Genomic DNA, 27,974 nt, shown 5'->3' with positions numbered 1-27,974 from the left:
AAAACCACTACTCTGAACGCTCATCTAGAAAATTCATGAAAAACAATAAAAAAAGGCTGGGGCTGTCAAATCATTTAGTTTATATAGCTGAGGGAGGTAAAATAGGGTTTGCATTGCTCATACCCTTGTTTGCTATATTACCTATATAGAAATAAATTCTTAGTGTATAAGATGAACAACTCAGTATTTTTTTTTCAAGCTGAATTAATACTGTGATCCAAGCAGGAATGCTGTATGTGTTAAGAAATGACCTCTTCATACCTGAAAGTCATAATGTGGCCGTTGGCGCAGAAGCAGGCGAGGCAGACACTGTTGCTCAATGCTACGATATCTCCACGAAGCACGAAGGATGTCTCAGTAATGTTCTGCTTGTATGCACAGTTCTGGGTCGGCAGTGAGATGACCTTAGCTTGCTTTTCAGAACATATCACTGCATACTGGTTTTCACTAATTTCCTGAGAAGAGGAGGGGGACACTGAGACAGGGCGCCGCTTTTTCAGCTTCTCCTTTTCGTCTTTTTCTTCGGGAACGTTGTGCTCTTTCCAGGGTTCGGACGCAGGTGGCATTAAGCAGCCCGTGGCATCCAGAAATGCCATTCTCAAGATTGCACCTTTTAACCTCAATATAGTACCTAGAACGTAGAAGTTTAGTATATACTTCCATTTTTAAATTCAGAGTAAATATGCTTATTCCAACTCTGACACTAAATACACACAAATATGCTGGGTGCACCCTGTACTGAATATGTAACTGTATCAGGTTACTGAGAAAAATCATAAACTCAAGCCATGTTACTTATGAGTCTGGAAAAATATGTCATCCTTACATGCTCCAAACATAATGTCAACAGTTAATAATTTATAAATTAATCAAATAATTAACTCTGCCCACACATATCTGATTAATAATGAATGATTAGGTGTTTTGTTTAATGTATAACTAGAAAATTTATTTTCCTTAAAAACATTAAAACTAATTTGCGGACACAGACACCTGTGGAAGAGAGAGGACAACGTGGAGAGTTGAGTCTCTCCTTCCCCTTATTTCTGAGGCAGGGCCAGACTGGCTCGCCTGAGAGCTCTGGGCTAGTTTCCCTGTCTTTCCTCTTACCTGACACGGGAGTGCTGAGATTACAGATGTGCTCATGCTGAGTTCTGGGGAACTGAACTCAAGTTAGTAGGTTTGAGTGACAAATGATTTTACTGGCTGACCCTTCTCCATAGCCCTAGAAAATTTATTTCTTAAAACAGAAAGCTGCCACTAATAGCATTTGTCCGTACAGTGCTTAGATCAGTAAGTGCTAACTGGGTCAGAGCATGTCCTACACGGGGCCCCATCTGCATGCAGAGCCAGGGCATACGCACCACTTGGAGACACAATCACTGGCTGAAGGAGTCTTTGGTCGGGCCCTGGAGGAAGGTTCAGTGTGATGATGAACACTGTTCCCAGCGTTGTTCCCACCCACAGACATGGGGACGGGGAAGAGTCCGCCTTCCGAGTGTAAGTTTCACAGAAATGAAGAGCAGAGATGGCCTCTCGGGATTCCTTGTCAATGCTGGTTACACTTGAACTCCGCGATCTGCTGAAGGAATTATCTTTTATATCTGAAATGATTTAAAATGTGCGATAGTTTTACTTATAACATGTCACACTTTTTTTTTTGTTGTTGTTTCAAATTTGATCAAGTACTTAAATTTTCCCCAAAGCAAAACCTATGGCATGTGTAGCTTTTAATGTCCTTTCAGGTGAAAAGATAAACAATTTACTTTTATGTTAATTAAATTTCCTTTTTGCTTATATACAAAATGCAAATTAAGTTTCAGAAGAGGAGCCAGAATGTGTGACCTCTGCATGACCTTTGTATCCAGCACCCACTGTCCTTGCAGGGCTGTTACTTCCTGGCCATCAGAAGACGTGATTAGATAAAAGTAGAGATGGGAAGATCCCTTCACATCTTTCCGTGTACAGACTGCACCTGGAAGTGCTTGAAGGCTGAACCACGTCTGTTTCTCAGTTTGTTCACATGAACACCATAAAAACCAGAGGAAGATTTCCCTTGATAGAAAATATTCATCTACGATATTTGGCTTCAATATGTGTACGTGGTACCTGGCTCACTCTTAATGCCAAGCATATTTCTCCAGTCAAGTTTGACTGTAGCACTAGCCACTCACTGCATTTTAACCTGCCTGAATGTCTGTCCGTGAGGGTAGCAGTCACCTGGATGCGGAGTTAGGACGGCTGTGCGCTGCTGCACGGGTTCTCTGTCTACTGAACCTTCACCAGTATATATTTGAAAATTATACTCACTATTTTTCTTCCACTGGCTTCTTAGGTTCAGCTCTAACTCCATCTGAAGCCTTGGCCTCGTTTCTCTGAGCATGCCCAAATGCTTACCAGGCACGCTCTCTGCTTTGTCTCCTAAGAAATCCTACCATCAACAGAGCTTTAAACTCTACTGACGTTGGTGAATTCCAGGTTATCTTAACCAGTAGGCCACAGCCCTGCTTCCATGCTTTCACTTTACCCACACAAGAGTGGGGATGCTAAGTTCCATGGCAATATTGTTTTCTTTTTTTCTGTCGGCGAACTAGTTCCATTATTTTAAATTCAGGTTCTCATCTCCATTTACTTAGACTGACAACGCCTCCTTTAGTTTCTCACTGCTAATACATCTCAGTTTTATACAATTATAATCACTGTGATTAAAAACATCCCTCAGTAGCTTCTACTTGTCTATTTGATCATGCTCAGTCTTACTATGATCGCCCAGAGCCTCTCAACAAACTTCGAGCATAAGTTCCTGGCTCTGTCTCAGATGTTAAGCCTCTTTAGTTTGTTATGGAACCTAAGTGAAGACTCCTGGTTTTTTCCAAACCTAACCCGTATTTAACTTCTGGGATCTTCTGAAGATCCTTGCATCTGACCCTTTAGTGCCAGCAAGAGTTGTCATCTCAGCCATTCTTTAGGCCTCTGCCGTTGTGGGAATTCATTCGGCCAATAACTTTTGGGGTACTAGCCGTTGGGCGCTGTCTGAGTTAGCTAATAAGAAGCCTAAGCCATTGTCCAAACAATTATATTTAATATACTAGCCTTTGCGTGATTATTTCAGAAGTGGTTACAGGGACCAGGCGGGCAGAGAGAAATCAGCCCAGTGGGAGTGGGCGAGACGGAGAAGTCTCCATCCATTTGCTCTCTGCCCTTGACTCTAAGCTACTGGGGCTTGTTCTCTCCCACAGCTGTCCCACAGCTATTTCTGACTTGTCTTATTTCCTGTTCTAAGACTGCTGGAGTGCAAGGATGGTATTGTTTTGATGCTCTGCAGAATTTGCTAATGTTTCACTTATGAAGTTTATTCATCAAACACTTACTAAAGATGGATCGATAATCGATACTTTAAGCCATTTTGTTCAGTGGTGTCATTAGGTGTATTAAAATTCCCAGAGGCCTCCATAAATCAATCCTAGTGCACCTCACTTCTGAAATCACGGCTTTCAATGCTTTTTAATGTCATTAATTAAAAGTGCAGGAAAGTTTTCCAAGGTGTATCTTAGTAATTTAAAAAGGTATAACCCAATCCTGATACTCCATGGGCTTCCTGCAAACAAGTTTAGACTCATAACTAGAAAATATTTCCCCAATAATTTCATGTGGCAGATTTTGATGGTAGCAAGCCTCTAACTCAGTAGTAACGACAGCAGCCAGGGCCATATCTAACTGCAGCTTCTGAACATTGCCTTTCTTTTGTTCAAAGGTCTGTCCTTCCCTGACAGGTGACACCATGGTGGAAAAGAGGACTGCTCTGGTGTGGACAGGAGTGAGTGTGTCACCCTGACACGGGTGACTGGGAGTCTCGTCCCCAGAGTGCCAATGCGGACATGACAGGAGTGAGTGTGTCACCCTGACACGGGTGACTGGGAGTCTCGTCCCCAGAGTACCAATGCTGACAGGAGTGAGTGTGTCACCCTGACACGGGTGACTGGGAGTCTCGTCCCCAGAGTGCCAATGCTGACCTGACAGGAGTGAGTGTGTCACCCTGACACGGGTGACTGGGAGTCTCGTCCCCAGAGTGCCAATGCTGACCTGACAAAGTCTTTAAGAGCAGGGCCCAGTGGGAGCTTAGCAGCCACTGTGGCATCACCCACAGAGGACATGCATGCAGTTGTCAAGGAACCCTGGACTGGCTGGCACAAGAAGTACTGGAGAACAATCTGTAAGCCTGGCCCCTGTCTGTCTCACCTCTAGCCTTGCCACCACAGGACCTATCCCTCTGACACACTTTCCCACTCTGATATCGTACATCATGTGAGAGCCAGAAAGCTCTGACCAAAAGAAAGAAGCAGATGAGGGTGCCAAGTGAGCAAATATTTAAAATATAAATTATTAATAAATAAACTATTAAAGAATTGGGTATTTTGTTACAGTAACAGAAAATAACTAAAGCCGTTCATGTAAATGAAACAAAACTTTCCATAATCTATAAATACCACATTTCAGCAGTTAAGAGCACTTCCTGCTCTTCCTAAAGTCCTGAGTTCAATTTTCAGCAACCACATGATGGCTCACAACCATCTGTAATGAGGCCTGGTGACCTCTTGAGGAAGAGACCTGGTCAGTCATCCTCATCAACTTAGACCACGACACTCAATATGGACAAGTTCAACAGAACCGCCACATACAGGCTGCCCATGCATGCTTCAGCATTGCCAGGGAATAAACTTCATTTCATTTTTAATAAAAAATACTAACTATAAGAATTTATGAATGTTTTCAAATCTCCAAAGTTACTTTTCAAAATTAAAATTTAAATGTATTTTCCAATGATAATATGTTTTGTTACATAAACAATACACCTAAAGGACAGACAAATTTAGTTATGCCCTAGTGGTAAGAACGGAAAGTAATGCTACAAGAAAAGTTGACAGTACAAATTTCTGTAAACTAACATGTGGAAAACGACATATTTGTTAAAATTATAGGGCAGTTAACAATAATTTAAAATTTGAATGTTAATTCAGTGAAGTATACAATGTATTAATTTAATAGACTGATTTAATTTTAAAATACTAAACTATATAGCAGTTTTTAGTATATGAGTTACCTATAAAAATTATATCACCAGAGAAACTCCTCAGGCTGTATCAATATGAGAAAAATGGATTTGTCGTAATGACAAAATTCCATCTTGATGGACATCAGTTGCCTATTTATCATCTAACTAGAACTGTTTAAAATTAAGTTAGAATTCTCAGTGTTTCATGAAACACGACTCCACCTATTAAGTCAGTTGGTATGGGTATCTGTGACTTGATTTATTCTTAGAAAGTGAGCAAGCTAAACAAAATAGAACAGTTAATTAATTTATTTGTTTGAGACACTGCCTCAGTGTGTAGATTAGACTGGTTTCAAACTCTGGATTTTCTTGTCTCAACTTTTAAAAGCTGGCATAACAAAAGCACTATTAGACAATATTTAGCAGTTCTAGTATGAAGAACAGAAATGACAATGGCTAGAATAGAACAAGGCTTGCCAAAATCCAGGTATGATCATAATATTATATATCACCATTTTTGTTGAATCTATATAATCACCTTGAAAAATACTGTCACTATTTAACTAGTAATGAAAGAGGTCTAAAGAGGCTTATGAAAGCAGGGTGGGCACACACTGACTAAATGATTTCTATGATTTGACAGATAGTATGTGTTTTTAAAAATAATTGACTGTACCAGGCGGTGATACCACACACCTTAAGTCCCAGCACTTGGGAGGCAGAGGCTAAAAATCTCAGTGAGTTCGAGGCTAACCTGGTCTACAAAGCAAGTTCTAGGACAGCTGGGACTACACAGAGAAACCTTGTCTCACAAAAACAAAAAAAAGTTTATTGTAATAGACATACACACACACACAAATATACACACTCTACTAGCTTAAAAAGCACTTTGAAATGAGTACTTGAGAATATGAGACTTTTAAAGATACTGAAAGACTCACAGTCAGCTTAAGTGGCAATATTGAATGTTACTGAAATCATGACCCTCTCCAAATGTGTGATGAAAATCCTGGATCCTCTTCTAGAGCAAACATGTACAACACAAAGTCTGAGAAATGCTTGAGTTTAAATTATGACTTTTATTTTTTTAGTTACAAATCTTACTTCTATAGTTATACTATACATAAATGCTTTTAATTAAAATTATTCTTTAACAATTCTCTTTCTCCCTCTCCATGCTTCTTTCCCTCCCTCTTTTTTCTTCTCTCTCTGTCTCTGTCTCTCTGTCTCTGTCTCTCTCACACACATAACACACACACACACACACACATACACACACATGCGCACGCACACACACACATACACACACACATACACACACATGCGCACGCACACACACACACATACACACACACATACCTACATCTACATGGCACTCAGATTTTCATTTTTATAATAAAGAACATTGCTCTTCTGGAAACAGGAGCTAGCTTTTATTCTATGGTTAATTTCATTCCCCTTTAAGAGTGAGTGGTACTGTAGAATTATACTAAATTGGATTTCCTACAGTCAGAACTCCTACTGATGATACCTATGTATATAACAGGCCTCTACTGATTACCACATGCTTCCTCTCAGTACAACAGAGGTAAAGAAAATGGTGAGAGATAGGTTAACGTTAGTATGTTATAGCATACAGAACAAATTTCTTATGAAGCACTGTCATTGTTGACAATAATTTAGAAATACTCTCTTATAATACTTTTATGTAGCTCATTCACTATGGAATCAATGGGAAGGTACCCACACACTGTGCTCAGTCTGATGCCTGAGTCTGACAAGGACTCTAGCTAGCACAGAGGAAGGTTTAAGGAAAGCAGTGCAGTCATCCTTAAGACCACGCTCAGGAAAAGCATCCTTCACTGCTACTTCTTCCACCAAACTAAACGGGCATTTCAGGGAGGGGTTTAGAGGAAAAGTGGCTTCACCTGTACTACATGGATCTTGTTCCCTTATTGCAATCCTTTACACGAAAGCCTGGGAGCCGTTCCGAGACTAAAGCACAGTGTGTGGATGGACTCTTCCCACTGACTTCAGAATAAATGAGCTGCATGAAGTACCATAGGGAGCATCTCTAAATTACATCCAAGCCAACAATGACAATGCTTAACAAGAAACTGTTCGATATGAAAAACTAGTTATCTATTTCAGAAATATTAAACTAGTATAAAATTAAGTTTGTACAGTTTAAAATGGTTTTTGAACGGATGGGATATAAACAGTTTTAGTAAAAACTAATCTGTAATTGAGAAAATTTTACTTAGAAAAAAGCAAGAGAAACAAGGAAATATGGATTTTGTCTTGCCTGAGTGTGCATCCTAAATGCTATTTTAAAAGGTGTTACATGAGGGATCATCGTAACATGGACTTTCAGTGGGATTTGCATTACAATGATCTGTAATATTCTGATCTCCACTTTCCTACTATTAAGTTCAATTACTTTGCATTTATTCTACTCACCTAGATCAGGCTTTAGGTCAGTTGGCAAGCTTAATTTCCTTGACATCTTTGCTGAAAAACAAAATAAATTTTTAAAATTCTGAGAAATATTTGACTGATATTTATCATAGCAACTGATTTTCAAGAGAGAAGTGAATAGTTTCATTACTGAATCTAGACCTTGGGATAATTAAAATACATTTATAATGATATCAGGAGTGGAAAGTAAATCTTAAATTTTCTAAAAGTGTTTACTTACTTGATGTAATATCTCTGTATGCTTGAAGCTCTTACTTCAAGGCAGCATTTTAAACTCTTAACTTACAGTTACTGCTCAGGACTACGGAGCAAAACCACTCCTCAGAGGATGTGTTGCAGACGAGGCAACAGCCACAAATACAAGCTAGGGCGCGTGACAGAACATTTTCCTAGCTCCTGGCTCCTGGGCATTGGGCTCCTTGTTTTTGTTTAAAGTTAATTTTTAGAATATAAGACATGCTTATATCTCTAAACAAATCAAAGTATTTATGCAATTAACATATTTGATGGAATCACTATTTGACATAAATTAATACTTCCATTTCTATTTTAGTGAGAAAAACACAAAGTCATACTTAATCTAAAATTATGGTATTTATATAAAATATCAATACGGTCCTTTTATATAAAAGAAACTTCTAAACTTCATCCATAAGTTTCATGGAATTCACTTTCCATCCTCAAAATCAGTTATTGCCTTCATTTAGGAAGTGGTTTAAAGTTAGGAGTCAGTTTGCTACATCTATTTGTTAGTGGTATGGCATGCGGCATAGACTAGTGCTCCCAATGGGAAAGTTTGAAAAAAAAATACTGGTTAATACACGAATGCACACATTTGGTTACAGTTGGGACGGTTAGGAGATACTTAAAGCACAGACCCTGCTAGTCCACAAGGGCGCCATGTAAACAAAGAGAAATCCAGTCACAGTACATGACTTCCACATCTAAAAAAACCACAAATCCAACGTTAGGAATAGGCATAAGGTAGGCTGGAAAGGTCCTAGGGCGGGGGAGGAGAGTCAGCTTGTTACTTCTTAGCTTGACTAAGCTAATTAGAATATTCTAACAAAACAACTGGCCACGTTTATCCATCAGCTGTCTCATCTTCACCAGCTTTCCAAATCTGAGACAAGAGATAAAGGTAACACACAATCAAAGCCGCTGAAGATAACTATAACTGTTGACCTTATATACCTGATTGCTACTGTATTTGATGTACAATATGCTTGGAGTCAGAAAACATTATGTCCCTCAAACAGTGCTCTAAAGGCAATATTATTAAGTCAACACTTACAAAGAATTCACAGAAACTTTCACCAGGTATCACAGGCCCGATATGGACAGATTGATAAGTAACATGACATAGAAAAACCTGGCTTACATAGCTCAAATATAATTTTTAAAAGACCCTTTGTCATCTCTCTGACCCCACTACTCTGCTTGGTCAGATTATTGTGAGCCACTAGGACCCATTCTCAGATGTGAATGTGTTCATTCATCACTTGTTACTGCATCTGTGATGCTTCCTTACCCTAAACCTGATGACATTTCTAGTAAAAGAGGCGAGGGACCTTTAAGACAAACATACAGAATTTCATGCATTACTCAACTGTTTTTGTTGTTGTTTGTTTGTTTGTTTTTGAGATGGAATTCTCTATGTAACAGTCTTGGCTGTCCTAGAACTTACTCCATAGAACAGGCTGGCCTCAAACTTACAGAGATCCACCTGCCTCTATCTCCCAAGTGCTGGGATTAAAGGTGTGCACCATGATGCCTAGCTCAACCTTTTAAGTTATTTCAAATCCAAAATTCAACATATATATATATATAAAAGAAACATCACAACTACTTGTTATAAATAACAAGTTTATCTCTCTTGAAGTAATTTACATGAAATGAACATTTATTAATTAGAAATGTTTTATTAATACTTTCAATAATCCGACTTGTGGTCCTGCTAAAAAATTTTTTAGTAACAAAATTCTTAATTTCATTAAATACTTTTGCTTTCTTTAGGATTTCCACTAGAAGAAATTCATATAACCCAGGTATCTTTAGAAATGTAAACAAATCTCTCTAATAAAATAAAAACTTCTGTCTAGCACTATGATTTCTTTATTATATAAAATATGGACTATAGTAAATATTTCGGTATTTTTTTTAATACCGAGAAGATAAAAGGACACATACAATGACAGGGAAGATTGTTCACTATCATCTTGTTACAATTTTCAAAACATTTTAATTACGTACTTCTGCTAATTGTTTTGTCTCCAAACCCTCTTAACTGTAGAACTTTATAACCCAGTGTCCACCAACTCGGCTGATCCTGAGGTCAGCACCACCCAGTGAGACTGTGGGCACAGCACCACCCAGTGAGACTGTGGGCACAGCACGACCCAGTGAGACTGTGGGCACAGCACCACCCAGTGAGACTGTGGGCACAGCACCACCCAGTGAGACTGTGGGCACAGCACCACCCAGTGAGACTGTGGGCACAGCACCACAGAGGAAGACTGTGGGCACAACATTTAGCTTCTCTGAGTATCTGTTTCCTGAGGTAAACACGGGTGAGAAGACTGAAGATGTAGGATTTATTAAAGTCTGCAGAAATAAAGGCAGAGAGAGGAAATTTAAGCTGTTAGAGCCATCAGGACTTACATGAAAAGAACCAATAAGAAGAGCACATGACCAGTGGACAGCACTCACGTCACTTACACTGACTCAAAAACGACTCCAGACTTTACTGAGAAATGAGCCATTGACTGAATATCCACGCTCTTAGAATTGGAGAGATAAGGGGCCCCTGAGCTTTAATCTTCTCCATTAACCAATGCCATAGAATAAAAATTACCTACCAGGTAACACAGAGAGGTGTCCATTAAAAATACAGTTGTATTTCTATTTGTTTTGCCACAATACTTACTAAGTAGCATTATTTTTGAATATTTATAGTTTAATTTCTAAGATTGTTCCCCCTCCCCCCTGGTTTTACACATTCAGGCAATTTGGTCATCTTTCTTGACACACAGAAACTAAAATGGACCTCGAGGCAAGATAAGACCACGAGAAGCAACTAGAAATCTACTTTTAGCATGGCATGAAACAGGATAATCACCAAATAGGAATCTCCAGGAAAGTTAATTCTGATTTTCTTACCAAGTAGTGCTAGCATATGGATCATAGACTATACACAAGGATATCTTGGAATGTTATATATGTGTGTGTTATTACATAATATTTCTATGTATAACCATTTCTATGTAAGCCAAACTATCAATTTTTTTATTTGTAAAATCTCACTTCTAAATCTTTATAAAATGTAAATGAAGAGTAAATAAAAACAGTGATTTATGGAAACCGTTAACAGTTAAAGAAAAGTTGTTTATTTGAAAATTACTGGTCTTTAAGATATTACTATAACATGAAGAGGAAAGCATGCTACATGTGAAATACATGCATGTAACTTCCTTTGTGCACGATGTTGCTGCATTATATTCTGCTTTAATTTCTTTAGAGGTTGCTTGTCTTACACAAAAGTGAAGAAGTCATTGCCAGAGCCATTTCCTGGGGTAGCAGCAATAAGGAGCTAAGAGATGAAGTGGGGCTCTGGGTTCAGGGGTCAGTGTATTCCGCTTTACTCTTGTTCACTGTCTTGAGCCTTGTCTTTGAGACAGACTTCTAAGAACTATATAATATGCTTAGGCAATGGTAGCAAAGTGGTGGGCAAGATCTGGTATTCAGACAGAATTTGCTGTTTCTCTTCAATAAATGTATTTTGCATTTTTATAAACTTTATTATAAAAACCATGTAAAACTTACACATAGAATTTGGTAATGAGTCATTCTCCCCAGATTATTGTGTATCAGATCAGGGCCATAGCAAGATTATCTATCAATGAATTGAATGATATGTTTCGCATGTACACACAGTGCCAGCAGTGGAACTGGACCCTGGCTTACATTCTGCTCTGTCATTTGGCTGTGGAGCCAACAGCTAACTCACGCTCAGTCCCCTCATCTGTAAAACACAGAAATAACAGTCCCCGAGATTACTAAGTACTGGTACGATGCTAGGAATAACACATAGATAATCGTATTAAAAAGCCGTTTGAGTCATCTTCCTCTGCTATATGGAAGAAAAAAAAGGTTTATTTCCCATGCTTGGGGGAAGGGAAAACATGATCAAAATATACTGTATGAAAAAAAAAATTATTTCAATGAAATAAATTTAAAGATAATTCTAATGTATGAAGGGCACGCTGTACCACACACAATCTCTGGCACCAGCACCGATTATTCTCCAGCATGAGGAACCTAAGAACAATGCAGTTCAGTCAATGGTCCCAGGCAGCTCTCTCATCAGTCTCTATCTCACTGCACAAGGCCACTGCAAAGTCCCCTAAACCATGTCTGTGGGTGTTCTGTGTTATGAGGCAATGGAGAGGAAGCCAAAGTGGTTTTCATTTTTAAGATGAGAAACATATTTTAATTTCTGTATGTAGGAGTGCTTTCCTTGCATGTACCTAGTGACTTTGGAGGTGAGAAGGGGATCAGATGTGGACGCTGGGAACTGCATTTGCGTCCTATATACGAGCAATAAGTGCTCTTAACTGATGTTGAGCCACCGCTCCATATCCAAGTTCTAGTTGCATGTTTTGTGGTAATTATTATTATAAAATAGATAGTAATGTAGAAAGGTAATATAGAGATTACATATCTAATGGAGAACATTTCAACTGTAAAACCTTCACAATAGAATTTGGGGCAGACTTCATTTGAAGAAGGAAAACCTTGAGATGTTAGCTTTATTTTTATATACCAAAATTGTTAAATCAAGAAAGACACACGACAAAATCTTCCAATATATAATAAAGATACTGCAAATGAGGAAAATGTTCCTGGTTAAAAATAATTAGGAGGAGTCACATACTAGTATAACTTTGGATAGCTGGATAAAGTCAACACATTTCCTAAGAAGCAATCCTAAAAAAGTTGGCATTACAGAAAGAAAAAACACAAAGAATGTAGAAGAAATGAACACTATCCAAGTATTACCCTTTCACACGTGTTGTCTAGCCTATTTGTTCATAAGGTTTTTCAAATAAGGGAACACAAATATTTCCAGTCATGTATCTACTTGAAACAGAAACAAGGGGAAGGCACACATTAATAAAGCTATTTTGTGGCATAATAGACATCAGGCAGAGGCTACATTAACGAATTTAACCATCTGCAAGTTCTTTCAGGTCAGGCAATTTACCAGTATACGTTACACAGAAAAACTGCTGCAGAAAAGACCTTCTACAGTGGTGACGGAACCAGAACGTAACAGGATACAAAATGCTATAAAGGAAATTAGCTGCACAATTAGTACATAATTAAAGTGATTTAATTATTATTACCAAAAGATTTACTAGAAAACCACAATAAAGAGTAAATAATTGATAAGAAGCATTTTGCCCGAGAATAAACCATTTTATTTAAGATTGACCAGAAGACTAACAGTTATTCACCATTAATCTATCTAAACAGGGTTCAATTTACAATGCTAAGAAAATAAGGGTTTTCCTGCGGGAATTTTTGAAAATTCAACCATATATTCAAGGTTATAAAGTGAGAGAAAGCAAACCTCTTTCAGTCATAGAGAAACTCATCCTCTTTACTCCATTAGAGGAGTATGTGGTAGGGATGTTGATACACTCGCTTCGTAGAAGTGCTTGTCTTACAAGTATTAGGACCTGAGTTCGATTCCCAGAACCCACATAAAAAAGCTGGGTATGGTGTTGTGCACTAACAGTCCCTGAGCTGAGCAGGCAGAGAAAGAGATCCTGGGGTTTCCTGGCCGGCCAATCCAGTTAGTGACTTGGTGAGCTCCAGGCCAAAGGCCCTGTCTCTGGCAAAGCCAAGCCAAGCAAAAGGAACAACAAAAAAGTAGATGGCTACTGAGGAATTACAAACAGGTTGTCCTGTGTACAAGTACGTGTACATACACACACACACGTACACACAAGTGATTTTCTCATACTATGATCATGCACATACACATATGCCCAACAACCCCAAAAATATAAAAAGAAAAAAAAACAAAAATCAAAACAAATGTGGCCATGGTGTAGGGAAAATTAAAAAATACAACAACAACATATTAACTGTATAATGAACGTTTCATGGTTAAGTCAAAGGTGAACTAGGGCTTTTCTAAATATTATTTTGTCAAGACTTTCAAAGTTTTGAGCATCCTTAAATTTTTATGACAAAATAAGACAATTCTAATTTGATTATGTTTCCAAGCCTGGTGGTTATATATTTATTTTTAGGCTTTAAACTTCAAGGATCTTAGACCGAGGAACTCATTACAAAATATGCACAAAACATCAAGAGTAGAATAAAGATTTTTGTCCATGGGAGGTGTTCAGTAGTAAACTTGCCAAACACCCTGACACCAGTATTATTATAGACTGAAAAATGCCATCTTTCAGAAGATTGTTTCTTTGATACGGGACCTTAAAAATATGGGAGATAGGAGTAAGGGCACAAAAAATACAAGTAAAACTCTAAAGGAAAAGCTGACTCAGTTTAACATGAATGTAAGTTGGGTATTTAGAGCATAAATTGAACCCTGCTTTATTTTAAAACAAAGCAAAAGTTAACAGAATAATTCTTAAGTTCAGAGAAAGATCCACAAACCCAATTTAACTGATTTTAAGAATTATTTTCCAAATGCATTAAGAATAGACATAGCCCCAAGATTATTATTTAGCAAAGGAATAACAAATTAACACACAAGATGCAATGCAATGGATCAGTTTCTGCTGTTGGTTAGCATTGCATAGAGCAACAATTAGAAACAAATAAAAACTTCTATTTCCTACCTAGATCACTGGCTACCATCTTGGAAAACTTTCTGCTTTTGGTCTTCACTGAAAATAATATTTTAATATAAAATGTCAAAATCTATTCAGAGTAAACTAAATGAATTAAGTATAAAAAGAAGATACTTTAAAATAAAGATACTATACCCTTTTCTATAAAATTATTCACTTTTTGCTCATCATCTGAATTGTGTGGTGATGAAGAACCTACACAAATGAAGACAATGGAAGGAACAGGGGCACATGGTCAGTGACAAACGCAGTGATGGCACAGCAAACAAACACAGATTAAAATCCTGGTGACCACCAGACGTGGTGACCTCAACTCTGAGAATATTCCAGTACTGCCTTCAGCAGTATACAGTCTTGTATAGCAGAACCAACTATATAGAAATTTATTTCTAATAATTTTTGATTCATAATAACTAGGCAAAATCTTGTTGTACTTTATATTATTTATAAGTCAAAGAACACAGAAAGAAAAATATAACCTATTAAGTACATCTTGACATATCTTATAGATTAAATTATCCACTACCTTCCCAATTGGAGATTACTTCCCCTTCTACGTCCTCATGATACTTTACATACTTCCAATACAATATTTACCATTTAGTTATGCAGTATTTTCAAATTTATTCACACATGACCTTCCTTCCCTGCAACAAACTTGGAGTCAATTTTACACCCCATTTGTGATCAATGGTGTGTATTTCATGTAGATGTCACTAGTTAGTGTTAGGCAAATGAATGAAGCTTTTCTGTTAGGAGAAAATATATAAAAAATAACTGAAAGCAAATAAAAAGATATCCTATTATGCTTAAAGCAATCCCAGTAAAAATATCAAACCTTAGTTAATTAGGTAGAAACCTGAAATCTTGAACTTGACTTCCCCCAAAGTCATCTTTCTTTACTATGGCCAGGGAGACAGTCTCACTAAGAAAAGCCTGCCAACAAGGGCAGAATCCAATCGCCCATGCAGAGGTTTGCAAACACTACTCTCTGAATAGTCTATGCTGCTTTTATTAACAGCATCCATAGATTCTCCCCAGTCTCACTCAGAACTATCACAAAGCCATTGGTGACCGCAGTGACAGTTCCAGAGCAGAAACAGGGACAGCTGTTTTTCATATAAATACAACATAATTAAAGAGGATAAAGGCCATAGGAACTTCACATTTTAAAATATTGTCATCTTTGATACCAAATGGCTGCATAAATTTATGGTAAGTGTATATTATTTTATATATTTCATATCAGAGCAATAATAGGCTAGCATGTCCATATATTAATATTAAAAGAAGTTTGGTGTTTTCTAAACATAAACAGGCAATATGGTTGAAAATGCTTACTACTGGTTGTTGTAATTTCTATGATAACATACGACAAGTTACCATTTATTTGAATAAATCTACCAGATTACTGTAATTTAACCAACACAAAAACCATATACAACTTCTTATTTTTTTCAGGCCACATATAAATACCAAAAGTCACCGTTTTTATCAAGCTATACATGAATCTTCATTGAAAAGAGCCCAGCAGATTTCTAAACTCATCGCAGCATTCTATATGCCTATATAAATGCAAACAGATGGATTACAGAGAGACCGCACAACTTCTGAAGCGCGAGGGCAAACAGTCAGCGGTCCCCAAAATAAGTCTGTGCAGTCGTCACGTCCACCTGCTTCTGTGATGTCAGCTTCAGAAGACCACTGTTTATGAAAGGGTTTCTGAAAAGAGCCCTTACAGAAATTATCTGAGCAGCTGACTATTTTGGTTACAGGATTTAAATGACCCTCAATTTTCTTCACTGCATGCATAAGTTTGGTCAATGTTGGTCTTGACAGAAGGCACACGGGCATTTACACTTCCAAAACACTGATCTCTTCTCAGTACTTCTGAGGAACTCATTCTAAGTTCCAATTCATTTTTATACATATATTTCTCTTTTACACATATTAACTTTTAAAATACCAACTATTGTTTTTAATAATTCATTATGGCCATTTAAAAATTTTATTATCTCATTGTGAGTAATTCAGTCAAGCATTTTTGTTATTTTCACTCTATTGAAAACAATTAAAAAAATAAAAAGCTGTCTGTGTTCACTTTTAATCCCAGCAGACAGGGGGCAGGACCCAACCTGGTGTGAATAGTGAATTCCAGGCTAGGAAAGCCTGTCTCAAAATACCAAAGATAAATAGATTAAGAAAAAGAAAATTGTGGCTTTTGAGTCACCTCAAATTAATTTAATCCACTTTTATCAATAGACTTTAATTTGGTAGTAAGATAAATGAATGATAATTTTTTCCTTTATTTCTTAACTAGGTAGTAAAAATGGATGAGGCAAAGCAATTGTAAATATTAAGAGTAAGATAATCAGGCCATGGCAACAAAGAATATTAGTAACTATCATAACGGAAAAATATATCCAGGCTGCCACGGTAGCGACCAGAGGGGGCCTGACATAGGCCTTCTAGCGCCCACTTCAGTGTGCTCAGCTCTGCACACTGAATCCAGTGTTTTAGATGTTATCACTGTGAAGTTGGCCTTTATGAAGAACACTTTTTCTTGATGTGTAAGAACAGACTTGATTCCTCAGAATTCTGTCATCTGAGCATGAGCAAAGGCTAATCCGAATACACTGCAGGTTTTGTTTTTAAGAACAAGAATTCATTTCTAATCATCGATCTCTTTGATGTTACAACTTTAACTCTATTTCAAACTGACAGAAATGTTAGAAACAATAAAAACAGGCAGCATCTCATCAATGTTAAAATCATACCGAGTCTGTATATGAACCAAGAAGCAAAATATATTCTGAAACGTTGAGCCACATTTGAGTTTCCTCTACTTGGACGATCTTCGGGGCAGGATTTAGAGTATAAATATTTTATGTAATTTCTATACTTATATTTAAGTATCATTTTGAATTTATCTAAAATTTTGTGTATTAAATGCTTCATTCACCTGCCATTTTAAAGTTTGGCCTAGTATGAAGAGATATTAATTTATTTGGGCTGAATATAAAAAAACAAATTAGCAATTTAATAATGATATGTTTCGTGCCCAAAATACTCACTGTGCTCACGCCCTTAGTATACTGACAACTGTATTTGGGGAAGGTCGGAAGAGTAGAAATAAACTTAATGTACTTGGAAGGAACAATGAAGATAAACTACAGTTCCAACTCCAAATGTAGAAAGATTTCAGTCTACAAGAGGGAAAGTAATTCCTTTCTATTGTCCACAACTTTACTGATAGGCAGGCAGCAGTGTGGTTTCTGGGGCTCTATGTTTTAGGAGTTTAATGGGCAAAGTGAAATAAGAGGTTTAAATAACAAAGTACCTGTGTGGATATCTATGTGAGTGTATGTTCATGTGTGTGCTGTGTGTTGGTGTGTGTGTGTGCACATGTGCATGTATGTACATATGTGTGTGTGGCACAAGTGTACATGTGGAGGCCAAAGAGCAATCCCAGGTGTCCTTCCTCGGGTGCCGTCCACCTTGTATTCTGAGGCAGAGGCTCTTATCTTGGAACTTGTCACACAGGCAAGGTTAGGAGGCCAGGAAACCAAGGGGATCCACTGTCTTCACTTCCCCAGGGCTGGGATTACAACAGCCAATCACTGTGCTTGGCTTTTCTGTGTGGGCTCTGAGGAACAAACTCACATCTTCCCAAAGGCAAGCACTTTACCCATGGTCCCTCTCCCTAGTTCACTCTTCAAGCTTGAAACATCAAATGATCAATTTGTGCAAAATCAGAAAAAAAGCAATTGTAAAAAGAAAACAAACTCTTTCATCAATGTAGGGCTAACAAAGTGGAAGCAGAAATTATGACAGGGATAAAAATACTCCGCACAGTGCACCCCTACAATTCTTCCCAGTACAGGAGAATGGCTGGCGTAAGACAGAAGTCTAAACAAGGGGTTACTGATGCTGAGAAAAATCTTGCTAAGAGAAAAGCTAATGAAGATTCCTAGGTAGAAAACATAATAAATTTAATTAAAATAATAAAGTTAAATTTACTAATGACTAGCAAAGCTACAATCTTGTACAATAACAAACTCAAGATTGTACCTCTAAGGATACTCAAATGTAGTAAAAACAATGTTGCTGTGAAACAGTAATATGCGCATGGGTCACAGGAAAACCCTGCAGATAAAAAGAACCGCTTTGACAAGAACATAAATACACAAGAAATGACCTTGATCAAAATGAAAAACAAATGCAAATAGGCTGCAATTTCACTAAGAGTCCATTTTTTCATACTGTAGCAAACTATCAAAATCTTTAATTCCATTTGGTTCTGGAGGTGTCATGAGTGACAAGGGGCTAGCCTAGTATGTACAAGGTCCTGGATTTGAGCCCTATCATTGAGCAAAAAAAGGGGGGGGGATCTGTCATAGCATTAGATTGGACATTATTTTATAATTATCAAAAAGGTGAATTTTCAACTAAAAATTCAACTTTCCATGATCCTACTTCATTCTACTAAACATCAGGAGTATCTAGAAGCATAGATCTGAGATAGCTAGAGCATCGATTCAATGGTAGGTGGGAAATACATTTAACACTGTTATCTGTAAGAAAGCTAGCTGGGCACTCAATCATTCAAGCCTGAACAGACATAAGCTATGGATTTTTATTAACATGAGCTACATTTATTGCCCCTTATTAACACTGTTATGACTTTAAGACAAATGATATGTTTCTCATATGTAGTTATAAATGCATAAAATTGTACTGATAAGCCATCTTAGTTTTTTTTTTTTAAATCTTAATTGTTAATGAAATAAAAACTAGATTACCGGAAGTTGGAGATTTGCAGCGATCTTCTGTGACAACAGTCCCTTCAGTAATATCACACAGGCCTGCTGAAAGGCAAAAAAAGAGCAAATGACACCACACCCATTTATACAAGCTCGTCTTCCACGCAGGGTCTATTTCACTGCTAACGACACTTAAAGACAGATTAACAGATATGGCAATGGTGAGGCTTGAGATGGGAGCATTCTGGTAATAAACTATCTCCAATTAATATGGCTGTGGTCCACTGAACAAGAAAATTTAGAAACTGAATTTCTAAACAAAGTGATTTATTATTCTTGGATATCAGATATGACCCAAGACCTGTACAACACCAGAGCTGTGGAGACATGTGACTTTCGCAAGGGAGAAGAAACACTTATATTTGGTAATTTTTATATAACAAGAGTCCTCAACTTATCTTTCTAAGTGGTTTTCCTTAAGTCTTAAATACATTGCTTAAATATTTTTAAATTATTATGAAAATATTTTGTATCTCTTAAATTTGCAGTATATTAAATATTGCTCATTATCTATCCTATTCAGTATCCCTCTTCAAAAACTACAGTATCACATTTTAAAACCTCTTAAAAAATACTTCTCTCAAGGCAGATATGAATTGCATAAATAATGTATGATCTATACTATAAGTCGGCAGAAATTATAGAAAAAAACACTGCAAAGTATTTTATGAGGAGGTAAATGGAAAGGGTTAACAGAAATGAAGATATCTGAAAAAGTCACATGGAAACCTATCATATCATAAATCAATAGTAACAATGATAATAATAATAAAGACTGTAAAGGGACGTACACTGGATAGGTGGATAATGGTGCTCAGACTACTCAACAAGAAGGCCAACATGGCATGCAAGATGCCTCCCTATGAGCTGTTGGTCTGGAAGGCACTAGAGACCCCCAAGCAGGGCCGGTCACTGCTGAGGAGGTGAGGACTTTCTGCTGGACACAGCACATGCTCTGGCTTCACCCACATCAGCCACTTTCTGATTGGACTGAGGCCTACCCCACAGAAGAAAATTCATGCTTGGCACTGTAAAAGTAATTAAAATCCCATGCCAGGGGAAGTGATGGGGCACATGTGTGCCTTGTGTATGTGGGGGGGGTATGTTGGTGGGTGGTGTGGGTGTGAGTGTATGTGTGTGTGTGTGCGTCTGTGTGGGTATGTAGGTGTGTGTCTGTATGTATGAGTGTGAATGTGTATGTATGTGTGTGTGTGTCTGTGTGGGTATTTGAGTGGGTGTCGGTGTGTGTCTGTATGTGTGTGTGCATGTCTGTGTCCATGTGGGTATGTGAGTGGGTGTGAGTGTGTGTCTATATGTGTATGTGTGTGTCTGTGTGGGTATGTGAGTGGGTGTGAGTGTGTGTCTGTATGTGTATGTGTGTGTCTGTGTGGGTATGTGAGTGGGTGTGAGTGTGGGTATGTGAGTGGGTGTGGGTGTGTGTATGTGTCAGTGTGTGTGTGTCTGTACGTGTGTGTGAATGTGAGTGTGTGTAAGTGGGTTTGTAATCTCCTACTGTTTTTGCTAAACTGATCCAGTGTCAAACTTCCTTCTAAACAGTTATGTTTGTACTCATAGATCAATGCTCTCTGACTCTTTTTGCAGTGGGTTAAGCGAGAGACCCATAATTGGTCATATGTTGAGAATATGTGACTTGCGTTCTGGGCCCTAGACAGGACATCTGTACCAACTCCTCCAAGGCCTGGGGGACACTGCAGAAGAGTGGGCAGAAAGAATATAGGGCTGAAGGGTGGCAGCAAGTGTTGTGGACTGCTATCTTCTGAACATGACATTGCTGTTTCACCCAGGAACCCACAGCAGTGGCAGTTTCGTACACAAGGCCTCATGTGACTGGGCCAGTCACCATTCCATCACAGGTGTGTAGGGGACTCTTGCGCCTCTATCACTCTTTTCAGAGTTACAGGCAACTAATGGTGGCTGAGGGTGAGGGGACCACATTCCTCATTGGTTTAGCAACTGGTAAACTGACCTTGTTCAAGTAAATAACCTTCCCTACCTATTTCATGAAAGAAACCCTAACTAAATGTAGTAGGATAGAAACACAAGTGTGCACTAGCGCGCATGCACGCACACACACACACACAAACACACACACAGACACACACAGACACACACACACAAGGGGCACTTATTGGGAAATTTGGATTAGTTGAGAAACTGGACTGTACACTAAAGCCCCAGAAGAAGACAGGTGTCATACCACGGATGTCACAAGACCATTCAGAACCTGCTTCCTATTATTTCATGAAATAACAATCTTACAACTGTGATGCATACTGCATATGCATAGTACATAGTACATAAGTGCATTTATACATTCTTTAAAATACTTTTATATCCGTCTCTCTATTCAGTGAGTATGCATGTGTGTGTGTGTGTGTGTGTGTGTGTGTGTGTGTGTGTGTGTGTGTAAGAGCATGCTCCAGGTCATATGGAAAGGCTAGAGGACAACTTTTGGGAACTGGTTCACTTGTCCCACCTTTAGATTTAGGGAACTGCACCAAGGTCACCAGGCTTGGCAACTACTGTCTCACCCACTAAGCCACCATCTGTCAGCATGCCTTTTGTAATCCTGTAAACCCATTTTACTGAACACATATGCACACACATACACACACACACACATACACACACACACACACACACCTCTTCTTACAGCTTTACTTTCTGTGGTTTCAATTACTCACTGTTAATCTGGTCTGAAATACTAACTGGTAAATTCTAGAAATAATTCTAGAATTTTATAAATTTATAATTCTAGAATTTTATAAATTACATAAATTTTATGTAGGCACCTTGTTAGGTAGTGTGCTAAAATCTCACTGTATAGGGCATTACTGCTCCACCTAATGCATATCTACCTTCCCATTACTCAGAGAGGACTAGTCCTTCTCACTGACTAAACAGTCATAGTGTTGGAGTGCTTACGGCCAAGTACCTCACAAAGGTGCAGATGCTGATGCGCCTACGAGAGCCATAAACTGCTTTGAGTACCATGCCATATCACCACAGGGAGGAGGAGCATGCACAGCAATAAGACATTTTGAAGTAGAGAGACCATTTGCACATAAGTGCAATATAGAAATATGAATTGTTCATTTTAGTATGTTATTGTTGATAATCTTACTGTGCCTCATTCTAATTGAACATTATCACAGGAATGTATGTAGACAAGAAAACAATACACAGGGGTTCTGAAATGGGTTCGGGTATCCCCTAGGAACGAACATCCCCGAGATAGTTTTACAATAATCCTTGTGAGGCCTCAATCTGTATAATAATTTAATGTTAATGTAATAACAAAGTTAACATTTTCAAACTTCAAATGATAATATTTTATTTTATAAAACAAATTAATAAGTGACTCTAGAGTCCTAATCATAATAGACTCCATCTGTTGGTAGTAAATACAATTCTCCATGCAAACTGACCTTTAAAAAGGTTGAACACAGTGTGACGGCACTTGTGCTACAGAGCAAGAACAAACTACAAAAAGAAGGAGGAGGAGGGGGAGGAAAAGGAGAAGGAGGAGGAAGAAGAAAGCAGCAAGCTAGGTTCCATAGCACATATCTGTGACCCCAGAGCCAGGAGAGGAAGGCAAAGGCAACCCTTGAGTTCACTAGCCTGCTTCTAATTTTAAGACAGGGTTTCAGCAGTCAGCCTTGAACTGGAGGAGAGCCTCTTGTCTCGGCTTCCCACATCCTACAATTGATGCATGCACCCTAATACTTGGGTAAGAATATCATTCTTTTTATAGCAATACAAATTTTAGTGCCAATTATTATCTATTAATTTTATATGAAAAATAAATCAATTTTGAAATCAGAGGCACAAATATTCTCAAGATATTACTAAAAACGTCAAAAATTAACCCTCCTTTCTGTCCTTCTATGAAGTAGTCTCCTCTACATAGATGTACACCCCCAGTTTTTAGTTAAGAAACCTTAGGTAATGAGAGTATGGCAAAATTACAACGTGAAACATTTTAGCATAATAAAACCTTGACATAGTTCTCATATGCATAACATCTTTCTCTTCAATTTAAAATGAAGCAAATAACATTATAAATTATATTAAAGAATTTACTATAAATAAATAATAATAAATAATAAAGTAGGATGCAGTAAAATTTAAGGAAAAATTAATTGTATAATAAACCTTGTCCTATTCTTACATAAGTTCAGACATTCAATAATAAGTAATTTAATGTAAACCTTCTGAAGTATAAAGGGGAAAAGAAATTAATTTTAAGACTAGTAAGAATTTTACAAGTTTGTAAAATCTGAATTTTTTATAACAAAATGTTTTAATATTCTTTCATAACTATTTCTTTCCAGGCTTTATAAAGAAGCTCTGTTGGGGCATATTGCTCAATTAGCTGTTATAAGATAACTCTAAATAATGAGTTTAGTCTTTTAGATGTAAAGTATTTTAGTTAATTAGTAAAATGAAAAGGGAAACAATGATCTTACAGAGAACAAAAATGTCAAGACATAAACGACTTACTTATAAAAGAAGAACGGAGTCTTTTCACTGACTCAGAGCTAGGAAGGCCGCACATGCAAGAAGCCACAGCCAGCATACCTTAGTGAAGCCATGAGGAGGGAGGGAGAAAGAAAGGAGACAGATACCAGAATGGCATGGCTGAAACAGAACTTCTGCTGGAGATAATACATGACAACATGATCAGACTCAGACAGACAAGGCAGAACAAACTGTGAAAAAAAAACCTGACCATTAAGCAAAATGCCAGAAAAGCCTAACATTACCTTTCTTTTTTGTTTCGTTCCCTCACATGTTACAAACTTGGTAGCGATCATTAGCCAACAATGTACTGAGAGCAGCTTAAATCTGAGAGAATGTTAAAATGCTCTGTGTGTGTATGGCAGATATGTATATGTGTATGTATGAGTATATATATGTGTGTGTGTGTGGTGCTAGACTTCATGGCTTCGAGCACCCTGAATCAAAAAGAACTTTAATTCCGTGGGTATGCGGAGAATGTGCAGACAGTTCCTTAAACCAATGCTTACCAGGATTCCGCAGACGAATGAAGCAAGCCCTGAATAAAGCTCCTCTTAATCCTGGTCCAGCTAGGAGGGTCCCCAGGAAAACTAAGCTCACTGTCAATTATTGTTAGAGGTCTCCTTAGTGTACCCCCATATCATATGCATGAAGTTATCTGCTGTATATCACGAAGTAAAACACAAGAGGTACAGGATACTTAGCCAGAAATATGTGTATTCTATGTTCTAAGAGATATCAGCATTGAAGCAGTATTAATACTAGATATTTAGCAAACAGCAAAGAACACTACAAAGATTTTTTTTGTATGAGCCCGAGCTTGTGTCTAATCAAGGCTATCTTTACATGCTCATTATCAGGGAAGCAAATCACCTCTGAGCCCACTTTCACACAGGAATGATTGCTTTCATTAGATGGTTCAAACTCAATTATTATCTAAGAGGGACCAAACAGAAATCTATTTCTATTCTATAATAACTGGACATACATTCCTAGTATTATGCCTTAGCTGAAGTTTCCTTGGGACATTAAAAGTAACCCTATATTATTAAGAACAAAAGAAAACAAACCATAAAGGAAACACAAAACAAAAACAAGACTCCTATGTCTAGCTGGTCTTTGGTTGTTTACATATCCAGTTTAAAGCAGACTCGCTCTTTGCTTAAGGGAAGCACTCACAGACACAAGGGACATATGCATGCGAGCATCTGCAGCACTTAAAGCTCAGGAAGGTTTTCCTTTCTTTTTACCTCCTGAAGGTTGGCGTGATTTCCGAGGCGACCGGGGTTCTCTTCGGTAAGGATCGTTTGAGCCGTACAGTTCTATGGTGCTGAGGTTGAGCAGTACTGCCTTCTGGAGGTAGTCAACCATTGCGATGCCGTTACAGTTGCCAAAAACCACACTGGCAATGGGAAGCATAAGTATCTCAGTGCAAACAAGTTATTAGAAGAAATGTGAACTACAGAGCTGAAGGATAGACTGGTGGGCCTTTCAGAAATTCTTTTTCCATTTATTTTATTGACTATTAGTGTGTGTGTGTGTGTGTGTGTGTGTGTGTGTGTGTGTGTGTGTGTGTGTGAGCTCACATGTGGAGTTAGGGCATCTGGGGACTCGCCTCAGTTGCCTGAAACTAAAGGCAAGGATAGGCATGGGAGTACAGAGTACACAGTCTTTCTCAGGGAGCTATTCATATCTCTGTAGATATTATCTATATCATTAAATCAAGCATTAGCACCATTTATAAGAATATTTGACATGAAAGCTGAAGCTTGATCAGACCTCCCTCCCCCCCACATACACACTAAGCAATGTAAATGTCTATTTTTCTGTTCCTGAGAAAATGGAATTATAGGTTAGAATAATCTCTGGTAACTCCTCTGTCCAGAACAAAAAGGAAATATAAGCCTTGGGATACACACTTTGAGCTGTGCAAAATGCTTTCTTCATTACAGTTTAGGAACCACAACCTAACTTCTGGTGTATAATGGATTCTTATTCATACATATTCTAAGAGCTCTTAAAGCATCTTGGTAGCTGGCATGTATAGGGGAGTGACGTCATAGTCAAAGAGGATGGACAAGACGTTGACTAGCAGACGAAGGACTCAGAGAGGAAACCTTGCACTCGGGTGCAGATGAGGACAGTAGGCATGAACACACAGGAGCCAGAGGGGTAGATGTTTCAACTGAAGCTTTAAAAATGAGCTACACATTATATAGTCTTGGCAAGTAATTTAAATTTCAAAACTAGAGACAGAGAAAAAAATTTCCACCAAATAAACAAGCCCACAAATATAATAAAAACGTATAATTAATTGTTAAGTTTTTAACTACTTTCGAAATTCCCTATTCTTTCAAGTCTGTAGTTTTTTATTGTTGTTGTAATGCTCAATAAAGTATTTAGAAGGTAGAATCTTTTGTTCTTCCATAAGAACTGCCAATAAAAGGCAGCCAATAAAAGATACTAGGAGGCTTCTCAGCTTACAACCAAGGTTAAGTTGGATGTACGAATCCAAGAGACAGAGGACTGATAGTGAGTTAGCAGATTAGCAGGAACAAAAGTACAGGTGACTCTCCATGGCTACCACTGAGGTCAAGACAGGTCTGTGCACAAACACTACTGTAACAGAGACCACAGGTCTGTGCACAAACATGGCTGTAACAGACAGTACACAGCAGTTTCCTACTGTGATGCTGAGGTTCTAAACATAGACAAAGTATAACAACTGCTTTATCTATATGCTGAAGGCATAAGGACAATTGCAGTTGTGTACAGAGGAGTGTTTTGTTAAGACTGCTGCTATACCCTTAGAAATCTGTACAAGTTGACTTTGGAAGCTGAGAAAACACGACACTGTTACAGTTCCATTTATACAGAATCCATTTATAAAATCTGTTAGAGTTTAAGAGAAATGTGAGAACATTACTTCTCAGGGAGACACTGAGAGGGTACACTGACTTTCCCTCTGGTAAGAACGTCCAATACTGTACATCAGTAGTCATGGCACAGACCTACAAGAACTCTTCACAACAAAACCATGTCCCCCCAAAAGCAGAAATTATAGCTACACAGCAACACTTTAGGCGATGATACAACAAAACCCAAGTATTTTTATATTTTTATACTTAAATGCAAAATTACATAGGGAATACTACAAAGAGACTAAAAAAAAAAACAACAAAAACCAAAACCAATAAAACAACAAGAACCCTCATACTTACAGCCCGTAGGAAGAATTGAGTGCCAGGCTGGTGATCTGCTGTGGAGGTTCTCCACCCACCCACACCAACTGAATAACTAGTTCTGTCTGATAACCCGGAGACTGTTTAAGTGGTGAGCTTTTGACTCTGGAAAAGAAAAAGGAAGACACATTAGCATTTTAACACATTTCCAATTAACTGATTGCCTTTCGCACATGAAATCATACATCGTCATGCAAGAATAATTTTATACAGGAGACCACACTAGATTTCCTAAAATGTAGAAGTCAGAGCACTGTATTCTAGAAGCATTTACCCTTGTTGCAGAGATGAACACATGCCCGAGTGACAAAGGTAGGGAAATACTGGCAAATTATGGATATAATGTTATGAGACAGGAAAGGATGATGGATAAGAGAGAATAAGTGGGGAAGAAAAGAGGAAAGGAAGAACAAAAAAACAGGAAAAGGTAGGTTTAAGAATGAGCAAAAGCAGCAACAAGCAACCAGAAAGAAAAAAAAAAACCAAAAGAATAAATGAATGAAAGAATAAAGCTTAAAATCACCACTCCCCCAAAGCAAAAATGAGTATAGAAGTCAAAAATTAGTACAAGCAACTGATTTGTAGTGGGTAACTTTTTACCACCTAAAGCGAAATAAAGCACTTCTCCACACTCTGCTGTTCATTTGTAGATAATGCCAGACCCAGCAGATAAGGTGGACCAATTAGGAAATTGTTCTGATATTAAACAATATTTCTAAAGTAGACTTAGAATACAGTATGAGGTAAGACTTGATGTGGCTTATAACTTTCTGGTAGGTATAAATCAAAGACAATCATACATTTCTTTACTAATTTTTACTGTGTGCACGATGCGCAAACCTCCACGCAAAGGACAGTTTGCATGAGTCAGTTCCTTCCTTCCATGGTATAGGTTCTAGGGATCAAACTCAGGTCATCAAACAAGGTGGTAAGCACCTCTCCCCTAGAA

At 37.9% G+C, this 27,974-nt stretch overlaps 1 protein-coding gene across 5 annotated transcripts in view; it reads right to left on the bottom strand.

Annotated features, from left to right (window-relative positions):
• Stxbp5 (syntaxin binding protein 5) overlaps positions 1-27,974 on the bottom strand; it is a 140,077-nt gene that overhangs the window by 12,073 nt on the left and 100,030 nt on the right. Inside the window, exons 17-24 of one of the 5 annotated variants that reach the window (XM_075949118.1) lie at positions 27,005-27,130; positions 25,034-25,185; positions 19,221-19,286; positions 14,554-14,613; positions 14,407-14,454; positions 7,514-7,564; positions 1,365-1,604; positions 262-631 (exon numbers count right to left, since the gene is read on the bottom strand). In XM_075949118.1, coding sequence (XP_075805233.1) covers positions 262-631; positions 1,365-1,604; positions 7,514-7,564; positions 14,407-14,454; positions 14,554-14,613; positions 19,221-19,286; positions 25,034-25,185; positions 27,005-27,130 — 1,113 coding nt within the window. The remainder of the gene's footprint in view (positions 1-261; positions 632-1,364; positions 1,605-7,513; positions 7,565-14,406; positions 14,455-14,553; positions 14,614-19,220; positions 19,287-25,033; positions 25,186-27,004; positions 27,131-27,974) is intronic. The other 4 variants (XM_075949126.1, XM_075949135.1, XM_075949144.1 and 1 more) reach the window with 4 other exon arrangements.

Source organism: Microtus pennsylvanicus, chromosome 1, assembly GCF_037038515.1.
Source record: "Microtus pennsylvanicus isolate mMicPen1 chromosome 1, mMicPen1.hap1, whole genome shotgun sequence".
In the NCBI taxonomy this organism is placed as follows: domain Eukaryota; kingdom Metazoa; phylum Chordata; class Mammalia; order Rodentia; family Cricetidae; genus Microtus; species Microtus pennsylvanicus.
Note: the sequence above shows the minus strand (reverse complement) of the source record. Positions and strands in the feature narration are given on the sequence as shown.